This window comes from Triticum aestivum, chromosome 7B (assembly GCF_018294505.1).
Source record: "Triticum aestivum cultivar Chinese Spring chromosome 7B, IWGSC CS RefSeq v2.1, whole genome shotgun sequence".
Lineage (NCBI taxonomy): Eukaryota > Viridiplantae > Streptophyta > Magnoliopsida > Poales > Poaceae > Triticum > Triticum aestivum.
This window is the reverse complement of record NC_057813.1, coordinates 727,371,553-727,392,373: the sequence shown is the minus strand read 5'-3', so window position 1 is coordinate 727,392,373 and position 20,821 is coordinate 727,371,553. Positions and strand designations below refer to the sequence as shown.

At 44.0% G+C, this 20,821-nt stretch overlaps 1 protein-coding gene across 2 annotated transcripts; it reads right to left on the bottom strand.

The window, feature by feature from the left end:
* Positions 1-8,966: 8,966 nt before the first annotated feature.
* On the bottom strand, positions 8,967-10,895 carry LOC123159113 (chalcone synthase 2). Of its 2 annotated transcripts, none has more exons than XM_044576919.1 (3): positions 10,794-10,895; positions 10,481-10,692; positions 8,967-10,161 (listed from the first exon to the last, which is right to left on the bottom strand). In XM_044576919.1, the coding sequence occupies exons 2-3, from the start codon at positions 10,665-10,667 to the stop codon at positions 9,149-9,151; spliced, it is 1,200 nt and encodes a 399-aa protein (XP_044432854.1). In that variant the 5' UTR covers positions 10,668-10,692; positions 10,794-10,895; the 3' UTR covers positions 8,967-9,148. The 2 variants fall into 2 exon arrangements, with proteins under 2 accessions (XP_044432854.1, XP_044432855.1); XM_044576920.1 differs by having other exon boundaries at positions 10,481-10,697; positions 10,794-10,861.
* Positions 10,896-20,821: the final 9,926 nt, after the last annotated feature.

Genomic DNA, 20,821 nt, shown 5'->3' with positions numbered 1-20,821 from the left:
GCCCGTGCGTTGCAACGGGGCCACATTAACTTTAAGAGTTCAATATTATGACATTGGTGACCTTTTTTACCATCAAATCCTCACACACACACTCTCCCCCCTCCATCTTCCTCACTCTCTCTCCCTCTCTCTCTCTCCAACACACACACATAGCCTATTCTCCCCGCCAATAAGACTTACTCAATTGGCAATAATGTGTGGACTTGTGGTGAGCTTGACTGAACTAATGGATAGTGTGATATATTCCTCAATCATTTAACAATGAAATTTCAGAAATGGGAAAATTATGTAACACCTCAAGTCGTTAGCTGCGGTGACCTCCCCCTAATGATGACATGTCATCAGGCTTGCTAAGCCAGACTGCCACTTGATAAAAATCAAAGCCCAATTCAAATTTAAAATAAAGTCAAATAAATTATTTCATCAAACATTAAAACTAAAAAGTTCACCATATTCTATAAATTCCACTGATCTTTGACATGTTGAGCCCAACATTATTTGACCCAAAAATTAAATCTTATCAAATTAATAAGACGTCCAATAGTAGTTAAAATAACCAATTAAATATAAACCTATTTTTATGTATTTCCTTTTGGCCCCAAACTTTTTGTGCCACCTAAAAATATTTTGCTCGAATTGTGTGCATAGTTTCACAATTAACAAAATCCATTTAGTTGATATAAGAATAAATAGAAAATGGTGTTAAATAGAAAACTTATTTGGTCGTGATGTTGTGTTGCAATTTTGTGCATGTGTCGCCAGTCTATACATTGGTATCACCCTCCACAAACACATTATTTTAGAATATGTCTGTTCTTTTGTGGTTTCCTATCTTGCAAATGAAACACTTCACTGGTCCCAACTGATGATCTTAAGATAGAAGTGCTTAGCATCATCAAGCTTATTCAAAATTTTAACATCTTGAAGATCAATCCCAGGCAAATATGGTGGCTCATGAGATGACAAAGTTTAGTTTTGACAATAGAATAGACAGCGTCCTTGATAGCGTTCACCCTACATGGTGTATGCTGTAATGAACGGTTGTATGAACATTCTTAATCAATTGAGGAGCTCACTATGCTTTCCGTGGCGGGAGAGGAGGGGGGTGCCGCCCACCTCCACCGTGGCCTCCTCCGCCGCCGGCTGATACGACCGTGGTGGCTACTGTCGTGCCTATTGTGACTGAGCAGGAACCCTCTCCTGCGCTCCCCGAGGTGGCTGTAGACACATTCTAGGCTTTGGCTGCAGTCAGTATTCCGGCGGCTAAGGCTAATGATGCTGTTTCTGAAAAGGCTCGGGATAAGCGTAATGGTGAAAATTTATCTAAGTGGGATATTAAGAAGAAGAAGAAGTTACCGTGCTATAGATGTGGAGAGCCAGGTCATTTTGTGGTAGAGTGTACCACAGAACTGTGTGATTACTGCTGTAGATCGCAGGATAAGTCCGCTGACTGCCCTCTTCTTTCTGGCCCCAAGCCGGTGGTCACCATTTATGGAGTCTGTTGTCAGGAACTTATGTTTTTGGGTCACCTGATGTGGCACCTTTGACGCACGTGCATGAGAGTTCCTTTCCCGCAGTCGTTAAGGTGAATAATGGGAGTTTTATAGAGGCACAGATTGTGCGTCAGCTGCAGGATCTTGTTCCAGGTAATCACCAGTGGGACCTTGTCAAGTTGGAGACCCAGACTTACAAGGTTGATTTTCCCACTAAGGAGGACCAGCTACATATCCTCAAATGGGGCATGTGTAGAGTTCAGAGTACGAACATTGTCCTTACATTTGATGAGTGGAAGGAGAAGGAGCCTGAGGGTACACCTTTGGAGAAGGTTTGGGTTCGTTTCTATGGTGCACCACGCAAATATATTAATCACTTCCTGGTAGCTTGGAGTATGGGTTCTCTCATTGGGAAGACAGAACAAGTGGACTTGCCTTTCACTCAGGCACATGGTGCAGCGAGATTGCTGGTCAGTGTTGTCAGCTTGGAGTTTGTTTCAGATGTGCTCAAGTGGACACATGCCAGCGTCTATGTGCTTGAGCTTGAGATTGAGGATACTCCGATCCCTCAGGAGGGCGAGGGGAATGACACCTAGGACATGAATATGACTGAGGGGGATGGGGCCTCCGGAGATCAGAGTAAGGAGTCAGAGAGCACATCACGGGAGAGGCTAAGGGGCCGGATTCGCTGTTGGATAAGGCGGATAAGTCTTCTACGGGGCCGTCTGGCTCCTCGACCCCGATGAACACTCTTCGCTTTGGGTCTTTTGATGCGCGTTCTGCGCCTAGTCGTCTATGGAGTATTCGCGTGGAGATGGACAAGCCGGTGGAACTTGAGTTACCACCAGTGTTGGTTTCTGGCAGTGTGTCTCCGATGATATCTCAATCTTCGGGGACGGACTCGAGGACGTTCGTTGGTCCAGAGATGCAGTTTGGTCGGACTACGGAGCTTCGCTGCGAGGGTGGGGAGGATTGATACGTCTCCAATGTATCTACAATTTTTGATTGTTCCATGCTATTATATTATGTGTTTTGGATGTTTACGGGCTTTATTATACACTTTTATATTACTTTTGGGACTAACCTATTAACCGGAGGCCCAGCCCATATTGTTGTTTTATTGCCTGTTTCAGTATTTCGAGGAAAAGGAATATCAAACGGAGTCCAAACGGAATGAAACCTTCGGCAGCGTGATTTTTTGGAAGAATATGATCCCGGAGACTTGGAGTTCACGTCAGAAGATCCTCGAGGCAGCCACGAGATAGGAGGGCGCCCTCCTGTAGGGCGCGCCCCCTGTCTCGTGGGCCCCTCGAGCACCTCCCGACCGACTTCTTTCCTATATAAGCCTACGTACCCTAAAAACATCGAATATCAAGATAGATCGGGAGTTCCGCCGCCGCAAGCCTCTGTAACCACCAAAAACCTCCTGGGAGTCCGTTCCGGCACCCTGCCGGAGGGGGAACCCATCACCGGTGGCCATCTTCATCATCCCGGCGCTCTCCATGACGAGGAGGGAGTAGTTCACCCTCGGGGCTGAGGGTATGTACCAGTAGCTATGTGTTTGATCTCTCTCTCTCTCTCGTGTTCTCTCTATGGCACGATCTTGATGTATCGCAAGCTTTGTTACTATAGTTGGATCTTATGATGTTTCTCCCCCTCTACTCTCTTGTGATGAATTGAGTTTCCCCTTTGAAGTTATCTTATTGGATTGAGTCTTTACTTTGAGAACACTTGATGTATGTCTTACCGTGTTTATCTGTGGTGACAATGGAATATCACGTGCCACTTGATGTATGTTTTGGTGACCAACTTGCGGGTTCCGCCCATGAACCTATGCATAGGGGTTGGCACACGTTTTCTTGACTCTCCGATAGAAACTTTGGGACACTCCTTGAAGTACTTTGTGTTAGTTGGATGAATCTGAGATTGTGTGACACATATCGTATAATCATGCCCACGGATACTTGAGGTGACAATGGAGTATCTAGGTGACATTAGGGTTTTGGTTGATTTGTGTCTTAAGGTGTTATTCTAATACGAACTCTTTAATAGATCGATCCGAAAGAATAACTTTGAGGTGGTTTCGTACCCTACCATAATCTCTATGTTTGTTCTCCGCTATTAGTGGCTTTCGAGTGACTCTTTGTTGCATGTTGAGGGATTTTTATATGATCTATCTATGTTATTATTGTTGAGAGAACTTGCACTAGTGAAAGTATGAACCCTAGGCCTTGTTTCCTATCATCGCAATACCGTTTACGCTCACTTTTATCATTAGTTACCTTGCTGTTTTTATTATTTCAGATTACAAAAACCTATATCTACTGCCCATATTGCACTTGTATCACCATCTCTTCGCCGAACTAGTGCACCTATACAATTTACCATTGTATTGGGTGTGTTGGGGACACAAGAGACTCTTTGTTATTTGGTTGCAGGGTTGTTTGAGAGAGACCATCTTCATCCTACGCCTCCTATGGATTGATAAAGCTTAGGTCATCCACTTGAGGGAAATTTGCTACTGTCCTACAAACATGTGCACTTGCAGGCCCAACAACATCTACAAGAAGAAGGTTGTGTAGTAGACATCAAGGATCATGGGCAGGAGGCTCTCTGATCCCCCGCTCTCCTCGATCGGGATGGTGCTTTTCTGCGGATGAGAAGTCCGGCGATGCCGGGCTGCGTTGTTGATGTGCTTCCCGCACCTCGAGGGATTCCGGACCCGGTCTTTGATGGTCTATGGATGAGCTATCGTCTACAAGATCAGTCGGATGTTGATGACATGCAGCTATGGTGCGCCATGCGGGCGGCCAAGCTTCGTGATATTGAGGTCACTACTGGTATGTCAATCAACACTTCCAGTATTATCTTGCATTTTTCTAATGATGAGATTATTCATAATGCAAATAAGTTGGGTGTTTCTCTGGGTAGAATTGACGTTGAAGTCGCTAAGTCTGTTAATGATCTTTTGGATCTTGAAGCAGAGCGTGCTTTAGAGATGATTAGAAACCTAGCGGTTGTTAAACCTATGAATGATTCTGATGTAGATGCTTTGGGGGTCAATGTGCTTGATAGCTTTTGCGTGGGTCTGGCACCCTCACTTCCTGAGAATGAGGAGGACGCCTATTCTATTTCCCCAAGGGACTCCATTATTGCTGATTGCCAAGTGGATGTGTCCATCGAGCTCGGTTGTGAGGACCGGGTAGAGGAACAAAACAAACCTAAACGCAAATGGAATCGTAGGATTTATCCGGCATCGGCCGTGCGTAGAAGTGCTAGGATCCGAACAACTAAAAAATTTCATGATGAAATATGAAAGGATTTTTTTGGAATAGTAGAGGTCTTAAGGACTTGGCTAAAAGAAGGTTTCTAGTGGATGCTTCTATTGATCACAAATTGAATTTTATTGCCCTGTCAGAAACTGGTAGGGACAATTTCACCCCCCCAGTTCCTTAGTACTCTGTTAGGAGGGGTTGACTTTGATTGGCATTGACTACCTCCAAGAGGAAGATCCGGTGGGATCTTACTTGGGGTTAAATGCGACTCATTGGAAGTTAGGAATGTGGTTATCGGAGACTTTGCGGTCAAGTTTCGGGTTCGGTCTAAGGCAGATGGGTTTAATTGGGCCTTGGTGGCGGTATATGGTGCCGCACAACCAGAACTCAAACCAGACTTTTTGGCGGATTTAGTCCGTATTTGTGGTAACGAGCAGCTCCCAATCCTGATTGGGGGGATTTAAACATTATCCATAGACGGGACGAAAAAACAATGATAACTTTGACGGCAGATGGTCGTTTATGTTTAATACAATTATTGAAAGCTTAGACCTTCGAGAGATTGAGCTTTCTGGTAGAAAGTTCACTTGGGCTAACACACTACCAGTCCCGACCTTTGAGAAGCTAGTCCGGGTCCTAGTGAGCGTCGAGTGGGAACAGAAGTTTCCCTTGTGACGGTCCAAGCGCTCTCTCGCACAATCTTCGATCATACCCCACAACGCACGTGGGGAACAAGAGTACGTTTTCTTTCGAATTAGCGTGGTTTGAAAGAGAAGGGGTTTCTAGATCTAATAGCAAGAGAATGGGCTAAAGATTCAGGAGGGAGAACGAATGTTGAGCGTTGGCAAAATAAGATTAGACATTTACGACAATTCTTGCGGGGTTGGGCTAAGCATCTAGGTGGGATTTATAAGGCTGAGAAGGAAATGCTCCTTTTGCTTATTCAATCCCTAGATTTAAAAGCGAAGTCCTCCATATTAGATACCAGAGAACTGGAAACTAAAGTGGAGGTGGAGTTAAGATTGAAAGAACTGCTCCGTGAGGAGGAGTTGAATGGGCACTACGAGCTAAAGTTCGCAAAATCGTCCAATGGGATGATAACACACAATTCTTCCACATGATTGCGAATGGCAAGCACCGAAAGAAGAGAATTTTTCAGCTTGAGCAAGATGAGGGAATGATTTTAGGGCAGGAGATCCTAAAGGCATATATCACCAATTACTACAAAGAGCTGTTTGGGCCTCCTGAGGACAATTTTGTTTCTTTGGATGAGTCGAGGGTTGAGGATGTTCCTCAGCTCGCAGTTGATGAGAACGATATTTTGACAGCCCCATTTTCGGAGAAAGAGTTATTTGAATCAATTTCCCAAATGAAAAATAATAAAGCTCCAGGACTGGATGGTTTTCCGGTGGAGTTTTATAAGAAGTGTTGGCACATTATTAAGGGGGACTTGCTCCCGATGTTCCAGGACCTTTTCTTGGGACAGTTGCAGCTGTTTCACTTGAACTTCGGTACTATCACGCTTCTTCCTAAGAAAACAGAGGCTGTGAAGACTGAGCAATTTAGGCCGATCTCTCTTCTTAATGTTAGCTTTAAAATATTTACCGAAGTTGGGACTGATAGGCTTACACAGATTGCACATTCTGTGGTTCAGCCGTCCCAAACTGCTTTCATGTCGGACAGAAACATCCTAGAAGGGGTTGTGATTCTGCATGAAACGCTCCATGAAATCCACACGAAAAAACTTGACGGGGTGGTTTTTAAAGTGGATTTTGAGAAAGCGCACGACAAGGTAAAATGGTCATTTCTTCAGCAGGCTTTGCGTATGAAAGGTTTCGATCAGGCCTGGAGAGACCAGGTAGATTCGTTCACGCAAAAAGGGAGTATTGGAATCAGGGTTAATGATGACATAGGTCATTATTTCCAGACTCACAAGGGCCTGCGACAAGGAGATCCGATGTCGCCGATTCTGTTTAATATTGTCGCTGATATGTTGACAATCTTAATAGGAAGGGCCAAGGATGATGGTCAGGTTGGTGGCCTCGTCCCGCATTTAGTTGATGGGAAAGTGTCTATCCTACAGTATGCTGATGATACTATCATCTTTATGCAGCATGATTTGGCTAAAGATAGAAATATGAAGCTTGTTTTATGCTTATTCGAACAATTATCGGGGTTGAAGATTAACTTCCACAAAAGTGAATTGTTCTGCTTTGGAAGAGCTAAAAAAGAACAATAAGCTTACAAATAATTGTTTGGGTGTGAATTGGGATCTTTACCCTTCACATATTTGGGTATACCAATTCACCATCGCAAGCTCTCTAACAAAGAGTGGAAGAGCATTGAAGATCGATTTGAGAAAAAACTGAGCTGCTGGAAGTGCAAGCTTATGTCATACGGAGGACGATTGATTCTGATTAATTCGGTTCTCACGAGTATGCCTATGTTTTTATTGTCTTTTTACGAAGTACCAGTTGGAGTACGGAAAAGGCTAGATTTTTCTCGATCGCGCTTCTTCTAGCAAGCGATGAATTAAAAAGAAAATACAGACTCGCTATGTGGGATATAATTTGTAGGCCGAAAGACCAGGGGGGGTCTAGGCATTGAAAATTTAGAGGTAAAGAACAGATGTCTTCTCAGCAAATGGCTGTATAAGTTATCTGTAGAGATGGATGCCACTTTCGCACAGATTCTTCGTGCTAAGTACCTTCAGTCCAAAACTTTGTCCCAGGTGACGGTAAGACCGACTGATTCGCCTTTTTGGAAAGGACTCATGCAAGTGAAATCAGCCTTCTTCAATAGGACAAAGTTCGTAGTTGGAAATGGTACTTCCACAAGATTCTGGGAGGATACATGGCTAGGGGAGGCACCCCTTGCGATCCAATATCCTTCTCTCTATAATATTATTCAGCGAAGAGACGCTTACGTTGCAACAGTATTACAGTCAAATCCTCTTAATATTCAATTCAGGAGGACGCTAGTAGGAAATCGTTGAGAAGCTTGGCTCCATCTTATGAGACGATTGATGGATGTCCAACTCTCTCAACAGTCAGATTAGCTTCGCCGGAAACTAACTAAGAATGGGGAGTTTTCAGTTAAATCCATGTATTTGGATATTATCAACGCTAGCGTTGTTCCTAGTTCGAAACATGTTTGGAAAGTCAAACTGCCTTTAAAAATCAAAGTGTTTATGTGGTTTGTCCACAAACAAGTCATCTTAACTAAAGACAATTTGGCGAAGCGCAACTGGACGGTCTCTAAAAGATGTAGTTTTTGTGATAGTGATGAATCAATCAGACACCTCTTTCTTGATTGCCCTTTGGCAAAGATTTTGTGGAGGTCCATCCATATAGCTTTTAATATAACGCCTCCGAATTTTATCAACACGTTATTTGGGACGTGGCTCGATGGGATTGACGTAGTAACAGCGAGACATATCCATTTAGGAGTATGTGCTTTACTCTGGGCAATCTGGAACTGCAGAAACGATTTGGTTTTTAATAGAACAAAAAATATTCATTTCTTGCAGGTTATCTTCAGGGCCACTACACTCATCCGTATGTGGTCGCTACTCACTTCGACGGAGGCCAGAGAGCATTTGGGTACTGGTTCTATCTGATGGGAGACGGTAGCTCGGGCTATCTTCAACCTGTTTGGATGGCGGTCATGTAATAGGATAGGTGTTTAGTTTTCTATCTGTTTTTGCCTGCCGGTTGTGGCTGTCCCTTTTTGTGCTTTCGTGCTCCTTGTTGAGCACTTGTTTCTTTGTTTGAGACTATGGGACCTCTGTTGAATCTTTTGCTTATTAATAATATGGTCGTATGCATCTTTCTGATGCAGAGGCTGGGGCAAACCCCCTTTTCGAAAAAAATATGGGGGGTGTTTTAAAAGAAACCTCCCGTGTCAAAGACTACAGACCAAAATCATTGCTCATAGAAGATATCCATACGTTTACTTATATAAAAGGATAAAAGGGATGACCGTTAAATGGTGCTATGTAGCTAGTTCCATGAACTCTGCAACAAGACATTGCAAAACAGGGTTGAATGCATACCACATGGGTCATAACCTAAGTAATCCAAGCTTCTATTTACGTGATTACAGGTTCGCGGTATTGCGGTGGATCATCACAATTTTCCCACCATTTTTAGCTTATTTAGTGTTTCGTTAACAGGGTCTTACCTACTTCGATGGTCAATTTTGCATGAAAAATTATTAAATAACAATCACAAATAGTATAGCACAATACAACTTGATTAGCAACGAGAGCCTAATACACTTCAAGAGAAGGTAACTTATTCAACAATGAAAATGCTGATAAGGTGACTTATTCAGGAAAGAAACGTTTCTGCCACCACACATGCTCTCCACTAGTATGGATCATGTGGTGGTGTTGATAGGCATGCTCCGGATGACGACGGTCTCGAGGGTGATGCCGGGGCCAAATCCGAAGAGGACGCCCCAGTCCATGCCCTCGCCAGTAGTGGCATGGTTCTCCTCGGCAGAGCGCTTACGCATCTCATCCAGAATGAAGAGGACAGTGGCGCCGGCAATGTTGCCGTATTCGGACAGGACGTGCCTGCTGGCACTCATCCGCTTTTTGTTCAGGTTGACCTTGGCCTCGATCATGTCAAGAATTGCCGGCCCACCGGGGTGCGCCACCCAGAAGATGGAGTTCCAGTCATCGATGCCGAGTGGCGCAAAGGCGTTGGTCAACGCATGCTCAATATTTTTTGAGATGATCCTAGGCACGTCCTTGTCGATGTGGATGGTGAGCCCAACCTCCAAGAGGTTTACTTCGATGAGACCATCCGACTCGGGCAGGATGGTCTGGCTTGTTGAGACCAACTGGAAAATTGGCTTCTCCATGGGCTCCTTGGGGTCAGCACCAACAACCATCGCGGCGGCGCCGTCACCGAAGAGCGCCTGGGAGACGAGATTATCAAGGTGGGACCCCGTGGCTGAGGGGCCACGGAAGGTGGCGGCTGTGATCTCCGAGCAGACGATGAGGACGCGTGCTCCATGGTTGTTCTCGGCAATGTCCTTTGCCACACGGATCGCTGTAGCGCCGGCGAAGCAGCCTTGTAGGTACAACATGACGCGCCTCACCGACGGGTTGAGGCCAAGCATCTTTATGAGATGGTAGTCGGCACCCGGCAAGCCCACGGATTGCCGGGTGCAGAACACAAGGTGTGTGATCTTCGACAACGGTTGGCCCCACTCCTTGATTGCCTTCTGCGCCGCAGCCATCCCGAGCTTGGGGACCTCGGTGAGGAGGATGCCCTGGCGCACGTCCAGTGACGGGGCGTTGAACTCGTCGCACATGCTGGGGTTTTGCTCAAGCAGCTTCTCGGTCATGTGCATGTGCCTCTTCCGGATCATGGACCCCTCACCTGCACTCACCCAGAAGATGGAAACAGTGAATGAAATTCACAGAATTTCAGTCAGTTCCAGTAGACACCGATATAATTACCTTTTGGTAAGATATTTCAGCCAGTCCAACAATACATGAAAAAAATTATAATTTTTTGGCTGAGTTTCAAGTGGAAGTTTCTCTCTTGGTCGAAATGCAGACCAAAAGCACTTGCTTTTCCTGAAACCGAAACTTAAAACAAGATGTACTACTTATGGGCAACTAAAATACTAGTAGTATTCTATTTACCATCCATATATACTTATAGTTCTTTATTCTAATTGCTCAACCAAACTTACATATCTGCTTGAACTTCTGCTTGAGCTCGGGGAGGTGGTCGCTGTTGGTGACCCGGAAGTAGTAGTCCGGGTAGTCGGCCTGGTACACGCAGTTGTCCGGTGCCGCCGTGCCGATGGCCAGCACCGTCGCCAGGCCCTCCGCCCGTGGCGCCCTCGCGTCCAACGCCGTCAATGCCGCCGGCGCCATCTCTCCTCCAAACAACTGCTGCCTACTATACTAGGTATGTACCACTTAGACGTCTCATTACGTTCACAAAGACGATGAGCAAAGATAAGATAATTACCGGGAGCATAAACTAGATGCTGAACTAACCTGGATGGTTTGTAGAGATGCAGCTAGCTGCTCCGAGGGCGTCCAGGTACAAGAGAGACGCAGGAAGACCGGGCTGTGTCTGTCACCTGTACAAGCTTTGGGGCTGCTTATATAGAAACGAAGAGATCGTGCATAGTGCAGATGAGGCAAGACCGGGAGGGCTTGATACTTTTGCACAAAACCCCTGCGCTTATCTCATAATGCTGCATGCTATCCACCCACTCATCCAGGTGAAACCATCTCTACAAACATCATTTCGCAAAAGAATCACTCACCTGAATAATCAGCCACTCCCATCCACATTCAAAATGTACTTGCTACTACCCATTTAAAGAAATATAGGTGTTTTTAGATTTTTAGATCACTGCTTTACTGATCTAAAGGCTCTTATATTTCTTTACCGGGGGATTAGTAATTAACGTGCTGAATACCGAATATCCATTTCTGAGCCCGTGTTGAAGAATTTTTATTAAAAAAATACTAGAAAAATTCAAAAATATCCATTTTTTCCATGGTAGATATTTTGATGCATGAGGTCCGCTCCAATTTTCTGATCATTTGGACATTTGGGTAGCTCTCAGCAAAAAAGATAAATTTGGAGTTTGTAAAAAGTTTATTGTTCATGTACTGTTCTGACTGTCTTTTTTGCTGAGAGCCATCTTTTGGACAAGAGTTTGCAAGAACTTTCATGAGCGAAGAAAGTTTGCCCCCCTACCAATTCACAAGCACCCGCGGCATCAATTCAATCCAAAAAAGGTGGGGAATCATCCAACAAGAATGCAACAAATATGGTGCCGCGCTTGAGAGTGTCAAAGCCCGTCCCGTGAGCGGCCTAGGCCTTGGTGACTTGGTATGAACCTCTCCCTTTTCCATCATGCATCCATTCATGTTGGCATGACATTTAAGTTTCATGCATTCTATGTCCTTTCATGTTGGCCGCATGTTTGATTGTGTAGGCATTCCAAATTTTGGAGGCGTTCAAGACCCGACACAAAGACAAGCCATTCACTCTCACGCATTGTTGGGTGCCAGGGCTGTTTCCAAAAAATTGGGGGCCCGGGACGAAATGCAAAATGGCTTCCTAAATTTTGATATACTCATATAACTGAAGTTCTAAGCTTATCATTTCTCAAGATAATAAAAGAAAAAGGTTTCACCTTGAAGTTTGAATTAGAAATTATCTTCAAAAATAGTTTGCATCAATCCATCAAAAATAGTAATATATATCTTGAAAATTTGATGCGGTCGAAGAAGAAGCCGCGCGTTGCCAACGCAAACCCAAATCCGAGCGGATACGACCCCATCCTCATTCCTAAACAGACGAAATCCGAATAAAACGGACGTCTGTTTGGGGTAGTGTATTGGAGTTGGCGTACTCCAGACCTCGCGGTGCCATTTCGTCCGTGCGTTGAAGAGTAGTGTTTTTTTGAACTGCATGCATGTGTATCACTGGAACAACGAATTAATGTATTGATTGACTGATCTGTATTTGATGTGCATCGACCATACTGTGTACATGGCCATGCAAGCAGCGCCAGCAGCCATCATGTGCATCATTTATGGTGAGATACAAATATAGACCCGAGAAGCACGGCACATGCATTTCTGCAAGAAAATAAATGATTGAGCCGGTTGAGTATTTACTGCTAGCGTGGCCAGATTCAGCCAGCATTTGTCATGTGTTCCGTTGGAGTAAGGGGATGTTTGTTTCAGAAGTCCTAAGACTTTTTCTAGTCCCAGGGATTAATTTAAAAGGACTCTTTAGTAGAGTCTTTTTCTAGTCCCTGTAGAAAAAGTCCCTTTCATTTGGTTCCTAGGGACTTTTTAGGGACTTTTTCTAGTCTCTGGGACTAAAAGGTCCCTGAACCAAACACCCATTAAATCTCTGTCCGATTTAATCTGCCGACATAATAATGTTGACACACTATTTAATACTTCATCGCTATCCATCTCTGTGACCAATAATTCGGGATGGAGAGAGTAAAATGCAATCTTGACAACATGATTGTCATTTGAGTTAATTACAACCACAATACATAAATTTGAACGGTGATACCAAAACTTAACTCCGTAGAAGTGGTACAATAAAAGAAGTAAGGCTTTAGTGGTGTCAAGTTTCCTATGTTTTCTTTCAGATGCTTTATCTCTGATTTTGCATTGAAAGAAAAGTCGTCTATATTTTTCTTTTTCGCGTTACTAACTAAATGATGCCACAATGAATAATCAATAGAAATTTCACTCATTTGCACCTCAAAATTTAGCGGGGGCAGCTAGGCCTCAATGGACTCAGACTGGGTTAAGTCTCAGTCGGCTGATGTCAGCCAATTTAATCTTTGCAAGTTTCTTTAATTTAACTCCCTATTGGCTCTTGTATTAGAAAAGTTCGACTGCACATATTCTTCTGAATTTATATCCTTTGTCTACTGTATGTTACTAACACAAATGTCTGTGCGTTGCAACGGGAGAAAACAATGGTTCCTATGGATCAAGGTTGGTCGGGTCGAGGAAGCACTACTAGAAAAATGGCTATAGCTAATATGGACATTAATGGCGGACCACACCCTCGGTGCGCCACTACTCACAATTTTGTTTTTTCGAAACTAGTAATGGCACACCACACCCACGGTGCGCCTTTACTAACTTTGACCAAAAATTTCAACAAATGCATCAACCCCCCCCCCCCCCCCCCATGGACCACCTTCGGTTTTTAAAAAAATAATAGAAAATGATGGAAATGTCAAGAATATAAAAGAAAATAAGTTTCCCATGTGATATGTGGTCTAGTTGTTGGGAAAATTTACAAATATGAATTTCGAATTTATTTGCAAAATCTCTCCAGAATTTAGTAAAATGGGTATAACTTTTGCATACGAACTCGGATTAAAAAGTTTTTATATGAAAAATCATCTACTCGAAAAGTTACATCCGAATTCAACTGGGGGAACCTCGTTGAAGATTTTCAGAATCCCAAAAACCTAACAGAATAAAAGTTACGATGCTTTTAAAATCTGGAGGCAAAAAAATTCAAAAAAAATGCAAAAACAAAAGCAATGGCGCATCAGTGAATAGTGCACCACTACTATTTTCCCGCCTTCACAATTCAAAAAAAATAGCAATGGCGAACCAGTGCACGGTGCGCCACTGCTAAGTTGGGACAGAAGTAGAAAAGGGGCGGCCAGCCACTTACCCCTTTATTTTTCTCCTCCTCTCCTCCACTCCATCTCCTCCTCTCCTCCTCTCCTCCACTCCATCTCCTCCTCTCCGGTGACCTCCTCCTCCTCACGGTGCTCATCCTATGGCGACCTCCTCCTCCCTCCTCTCCTCCTCACGGTGCTCCTCCGGCGACCTCATCCTCCCTCCTCTCCTCCTCACGGTGCTCCTCCTTCCTCTCCTGCTCACGATCCTCCTCCTCCTCTCCGGTGACCTCCTCCTCCCTCCTCTCCTCCTCATGGTGCTCCTCCTTCCTCTCCTGCTCACGGTCCTCCTCCTTCTCTCCGGCGACCTCCTCCTCCCTCCTCTCCTGATCCTCACGGTCTCTCCTCCCTCCTCTCCTCCTCACGGCCTCTCCTCCCTCCCCCTCTACTTTAGGCCACATGTGGAGCTCCCCCGGCACAAAGAACGTACCAGATCTAGGTCGAGAAAGAAATTTGAAAAAAAATTCAAGCAAAAAAACGAGCAAAAAAACAAGCCAAAAAATGATCCAAATTCAAAATTCAAAAATAGCTCGGTGTTCGATACCCAGCCGAAACATACATTTTAACTCTTTTTTTGTCAAGGTGGCAGGAGCAGGCCCATCAAAGGAAGGTCCAGCCCAGCCGGTTGAGGCATTGCGCCTTTGACTATTGTTTTCCCAACGCACTAAAAGACCGACATAATTTCACATGAATAGTACCACCTCATCAGATAGTAAAAAAAAGTACAAATAATAAAATCATTTAAGCAGGACGAAACTAAGAATATCACCTTGCTTTATTATGTAAAATGAAGATTTTTGAAATGAAAAGAGATGGAGTCTATGGCATTGGGTCCATTGACCCAAATATTGTTAATGAAACTATGTCAATAAACCACAAAGATGACACAGAGCATAACTAGCTAATGTTTTTGAAGGAACTAAATACACAACCAGAAATAGTATTTCCTTACAACTTCAGACAAGTGTTACTGTCTTGTACTACAAGTTCTTTTTTGCTTACTTGATGTTAAGTGTAGTACTTGATGAGTTATGCATGCCCGTCTATACAAACGTGTGCGTAGTTTTCACTGGATCCTTCTAATCATTAGAGTTGACGAGGGAAAAGTTTAAGTACTAGACTCGCTAAATAAAGACCCTAAAGATTACACCAACCTAAAATTGATGCTCGACAGGTAATTTCAATCATTATCGCATTATGTTGGACTCTTTAGTTCATTTCCTGGTATCAAGTAATTAATAACTCCTTTATACTTTTTTTCCGGGCAGGGTTTGGAAAATGTTCACCAAAGAGGTTATCGGTGCATAAGAATCAAAGCTGAAATGGTCGCGACACAGGGTAATTAAGTACTATTAGCTACGTTCGTGCATCTCTTTAATTCTAATTTCAATACCATTATCATGCTTTATTATTATCTGATTGAATTCTATCCTCGTAAAGTGCATGAGGTAGGCACCAGGAAACAATTTATGTGCATACTACGATTTGCGAGAACATTCACTTTATAACTGAAAGGAGCAGAGATGGAAGAAATATTTGGGTACGTAAACACTATTCATAATTTTTTTATCATGATCTAATATATATACACACAACTAATATATTCATATTGATCTCCTTCCTTCAAGATGGTGGAGATGCGGGATATGCTCCTACCAAAGGACCACATACGAGCACTTCAATAGGAAGTGGTGAGTTTTTTGCTTGAGCAGGTCATAGCTCCCGACGGAGAATACCATTTCACGTAATGCCTGGATGTAATGATCTGCAAATTGTGGAAGAAATTGTGTAATGATCTGAAAATTAATAGAACTAGTTTAGTTGAATTAGTTGAACTAGAAGAACGCCCGTGCGTTGCAACGGGGCCACATTAACTTTAAGAGTTCAATATTATGACATTGGTGACCTTTTTAACCATCAAATCCTCACACACACACTCTCCCCCCTCCATCTTCCTCACTCTCTCTCCCTCTCTCTCTCTCTCCAACACACACACATAGCCTATTCTCCCCGCCAATAAGACTTACTCAATTGGCAATAATGTGTGGACTTGTGGTGAGCTTGACTGAACTAATGGATAGTGTGATATATTCCTCAATCATTTAACAATGAAATTTCAGAAATGGGAAAATTATGTAACACCTCAAGTCGTTAGCTGCGGTGACCTCCCCCTAATGATGACATGTCATCAGGCTTGCTAAGCCAGACTGCCACTTGATAAAAATCAAAGCCCAATTCAAATTTAAAATAAAGTCAAATAAATTATTTCATCAAACATTAAAACTAAAAAGTTCACCATATTCTATAAATTCCACTGATCTTTGACATGTTGAGCCCAACATTATTTGACCCAAAAATTAAATCTTCTCAAATTAATAAGACGTCCAATAGTAGTTAAAATAACCAATTAAATATAAACCTATTTTTATGTATTTCCTTTTGGCCCCAAACTTTTTGTGCCACCTAAAAATATTTTGCTCGAATTGTGTGCATAGTTTCACAATTAACAAAATCCATTTAGTTGATATAAGAATAAATAGAAAATGGTGTTAAATAGAAAACTTATTTGGTCGTGATGTTGTGTTGCAATTTTGTGCATGTGTCGCCAGTCTATACATTGGTATCACCCTCCACAAACACATTATTTTAGAATATGTCTGTTCTTTTGTGGTTTCCTATCTTGCAAATGAAACACTTCACTGGTCCCAACTGATGATCTTAAGATAGAAGTGCTTAGCATCATCAAGCTTATTCAAAATTTTAACATCTTGAAGATCAATCCCAGGCAAATATGGTGGCTCATGAGATGACAAAGTTTAGTTTTGACAATAGAATAGACAGCGTCCTTGATAGCGTTCACCCTACATGGTGTATGCTGTAATGAACGGTTGTATGAACATTCTTAATCAATTGAGGAGCTCACTATGCTTTCCGTGGCGGGAGAGGAGGGGGGTGCCGCCCACCTCCACCATGGCCTCCTCCGCCGCCGGCTGATACGACCGTGGTGGCTACTGTCGTGCCTATTGTGACTGAGCAGGAACCCTCTCCTGCGCTCCCCGAGGTGGCTGTAGACACATTCTAGGCTTTGGCTGCAGTCAGTATTCCGGCGGCTAAGGCTAATGATGCTGTTTCTGAAAAGGCTCGGGATAAGCGTAATGGTGAAAATTTATCTAAGTGGGATATTAAGAAGAAGAAGAAGTTACCGTGCTATAGATGTGGAGAGCCAGGTCATTTTGTGGCAGAGTGTACCACAGAACTGTGTGATTACTGCTGTAGATCGCAGGATAAGTCCGCTGACTGCCCTCTTCTTTCTGGCCCCAAGCCGGTGGTCACCATTTATGGAGTCTGTTGTCAGGAACTTATGTTTTTGGGTCACCTGATGTGGCACCTTTGACGCACGTGCATGAGAGTTCCTTTCCCGCAGTCGTTAAGGTGAATAATGGGAGTTTTATAGAGGCACAGATTGTGCGTCAGCTGCAGGATCTTGTTCCAGGTAATCACCAGTGGGACCTTGTCAAGTTGGAGACCCAGACTTACAAGGTTGATTTTCCCACTAAGGAGGACCAGCTACATATCCTCAAATGGGGCATGTGTAGAGTTCAGAGTACGAACATTGTCCTTACGTTTGATGAGTGGAAGGAGAAGGAGCCTGAGGGTACACCTTTGGAGAAGGTTTGGGTTCGTTTCTATGGTGCACCACGCAAATATATTAATCACTTCCTGGTAGCTTGGAGTATGGGTTCTCTCATTGGGAAGACAGAACAAGTGGACTTGCCTTTCACTCAGGCACATGGTGCAGCGAGATTGCTGGTCAGTGTTGTCAGCTTGGAGTTTGTTTCAGATGTGCTCAAGTGGACACATGCCAGCGCCTATGTGCTTGAGCTTGAGATTGAGGATACTCCGATCCCTCAGGAGGGCGAGGGGAATGACACCTAGGACATGAATATGACTGAGGGGGATGGGGCCTCCGGAGATCAGAGTAAGGAGTCAGAGAGCACATCACGGGAGAGGCTAAGGGGCCGGATTCGCTGTTGGATAAGGCGGATAAGTCTTCTACGGGGCCGTCTGGCTCCTCGACCCCGATGAACACTCTTCGCTTTGGGTCTTTTGATGCGCGTTCTGCGCCTAGTCGTCTATGGAGTATTCGCGTGGAGATGGACAAGCCGGTGGAACTTGAGTTACCACCAGTGTTGGTTTCTGGCAGTGTGTCTCCGATGATATCTCAATCTTCGGGGACGGACTCGAGGACGTTCGTTGGTCCAGAGATGGAGTTTGGTCGGACTACGGAGCTTCGCTGCGAGGGTGGGGAGGATTGATACGTCTCCAATGTATCTACAATTTTTGATTGTTCCATGCTATTATATTATGTGTTTTGGATGTTTACGGGCTTTATTATACACTTTTATATTACTTTTGGGACTAACCTATTAACCGGAGGCCCAGCCCATATTGTTGTTTTATTGCCTGTTTCAGTATTTCGAGGAAAAGGAATATCAAACGGAGTCCAAACGGAATGAAACCTTCGGCAGCGTGATTTTTTGGAAGAATATGATCCCGGAGACTTGGAGTTCACGTCAGAAGATCCTCGAGGCAGCCACGAGATAGGAGGGCGCCCTCCTGTAGGGCGCGCCCCCTGTCTCGTGGGCCCCTCGAGCACCTCCCGACCGACTTCTTTCCTATATAAGCCTACGTACCCTAAAAACATCGAATATCAAGATAGATCGGGAGTTCCGCCGCCGCAAGCCTCTGTAGCCACCAAAAACCTCCTGGGAGTCCGTTCCGGCACCCTGCCGGAGGGGGAACCCATCACCGGTGGCCATCTTCATCATCCCGGCGCTCTCCATGACGAGGAGGGAGTAGTTCACCCTCGGGGCTGAGGGTATGTACCAGTAGCTATGTGTTTGATCTCTCTCTATCTCTCGTGTTCTCTCTATGGCACGATCTTGATGTATCGCAAGCTTTGTTACTATAGTTGGATCTTATGATGTTTCTCCCCCTCTACTCTCTTGTGATGAATTGAGTTTCCCCTTTGAAGTTATCTTATTGGATTGAGTCTTTACTTTGAGAACACTTGATGTATGTCTTACCGTGTTTATCTGTGGTGACAATGGAATATCACGTGCCACTTGATGTATGTTTTGGTGACCAACTTGCGGGTTCCGCCCATGAACCTATGCATAGGGGTTGGCACACGTTTTCTTGACTCTCCGATAGAAACTTTGGGACACTCCTTGAAGTACTTTGTGTTAGTTGGATGAATCTGAGATTGTGTGACACATATCGTATAATCATGCCCACGGATACTTGAGGTGACAATGGAGTATCTAGGTGACATTAGGGTTTTGGTTGATTTGTGTCTTAAGGTGTTATTCTAATACGAACTCTTTAATAGATCGATCCGAAAGAATAACTTTGAGGTGGTTTCGTACCCTACCATAATCTCTATGTTTGTTCTCCGCTATTAGTGGCTTTCGAGTGACTCTTTGTTGCATGTTGAGGGATTTTTATATGATCTATCTATGTTATTATTGTTGAGAGAACTTGCACTAGTGAAAGTATGAACCCTAGGCCTTGTTTCCTATCATCGCAATACCGTTTACGCTCACTTTTATCATTAGTTACCTTGCTGTTTTTATTATTTCAGATTACAAAAACCTATATCTACTGCCCATATTGCACTTGTATCACCATCTCTTCGCCGAACTAGTGCACCTATACAATTTACCATTGTATTGGGTGTGTTGGGGACACAAGAGACTCTTTGTTATTTGGTTGCAGGGTTGTTTGAGAGAGACCATCTTCATCCTACGCCTCCTATGGATTGATAAAGCTTAGGTCATCCACTTGAGGGAAATTTGCTACTGTCCTACAAACATGTGCACTTGCAGGCCCAACAACATCTACAAGAAGAAGGTTGTGTAGTAGACATCAAGGATCATGGGCAGGAGGCTCTCTGATCCCCCGCTCTCCTCGATCGGGATGGTGCTTTTCTGCGGATGAGAAGTCCGGCGATGCCGGGCTGCGTTGTTGATGTGCTTCCCGCACCTCGAGGGATTCCGGACCCGGTCTTTGATGGTCTATGGATGAGCTATCGTCTACAAGATCAGTCGGATGTTGATGACATGCAGCTATGGTGCGCCATGCGGGCGGCCAAGCTTCGTGATATTGAGGTCACTACTGGTATGTCAATCAACACTTCCAGTATTATCTTGCATTTTTCTAATGATGAGATTATTCATAATGCAAATAAGTTGGGTGTTTCTCTGGGTAGAATTGACGTTGAAGTCGCTAAGTCTGTTAATGATCTTTTGGATCTTGAAGCAGAGCGTGCTTTAGAGATGATTAGAAACCTAGCGGTTGTTAAACCTATGAATGATTCTGATGTAGATGCTTTGGGGGTCAATGTGCTTGATAGCTTTTGCATGGGTCTGGCACCCTCACTTCCTGAGAATGAGGAGGACGCCTATTCTATTTCCCCAAGGGACTCCATTATTGCTGATTGCCAAGTGGATGTGTCCATCGAGCTCGGTTGTGAGGACCGGGTAGAGGAACAAAACAAACCTAAACGCAAATGGAATCGTAGGATTTATCCGGCATCGGCCGTGCGTAGAAGTGCTAGGATCCGAACAACTAAAAAATTTCATGATGAAATATGAAAGGATTTTTTGGAATAGTAGAGGTCTTAAGGACTTGGCTAAAAGAAGGTTTCTAGTGGATGCTTCTATTGATCACAAATTGAATTTTATTGCCCTGTCAGAAACTGGTAGGGACAATTTCACCCCCCCAGTTCCTTAGTACTCTGTTAGGAGGGGTTGACTTTGATTGGCATTGACT

Bases quoted from the DNA above. Each gene is read 5' to 3' on its own strand.
- LOC123159113 (XM_044576919.1), bottom strand. From the start codon at position 10,667: ATGGCGCCGGCGGCATTGACGGCGTTGGACGCGAGGGCGCCACGGGCG. The intron at 10,162-10,480 runs GTAAGTTTGGTT...GGGTGAGTGCAG, and splicing joins GCAGAAGTTCAAGCAGATAT to GTGAGGGGTCCATGATCCGG.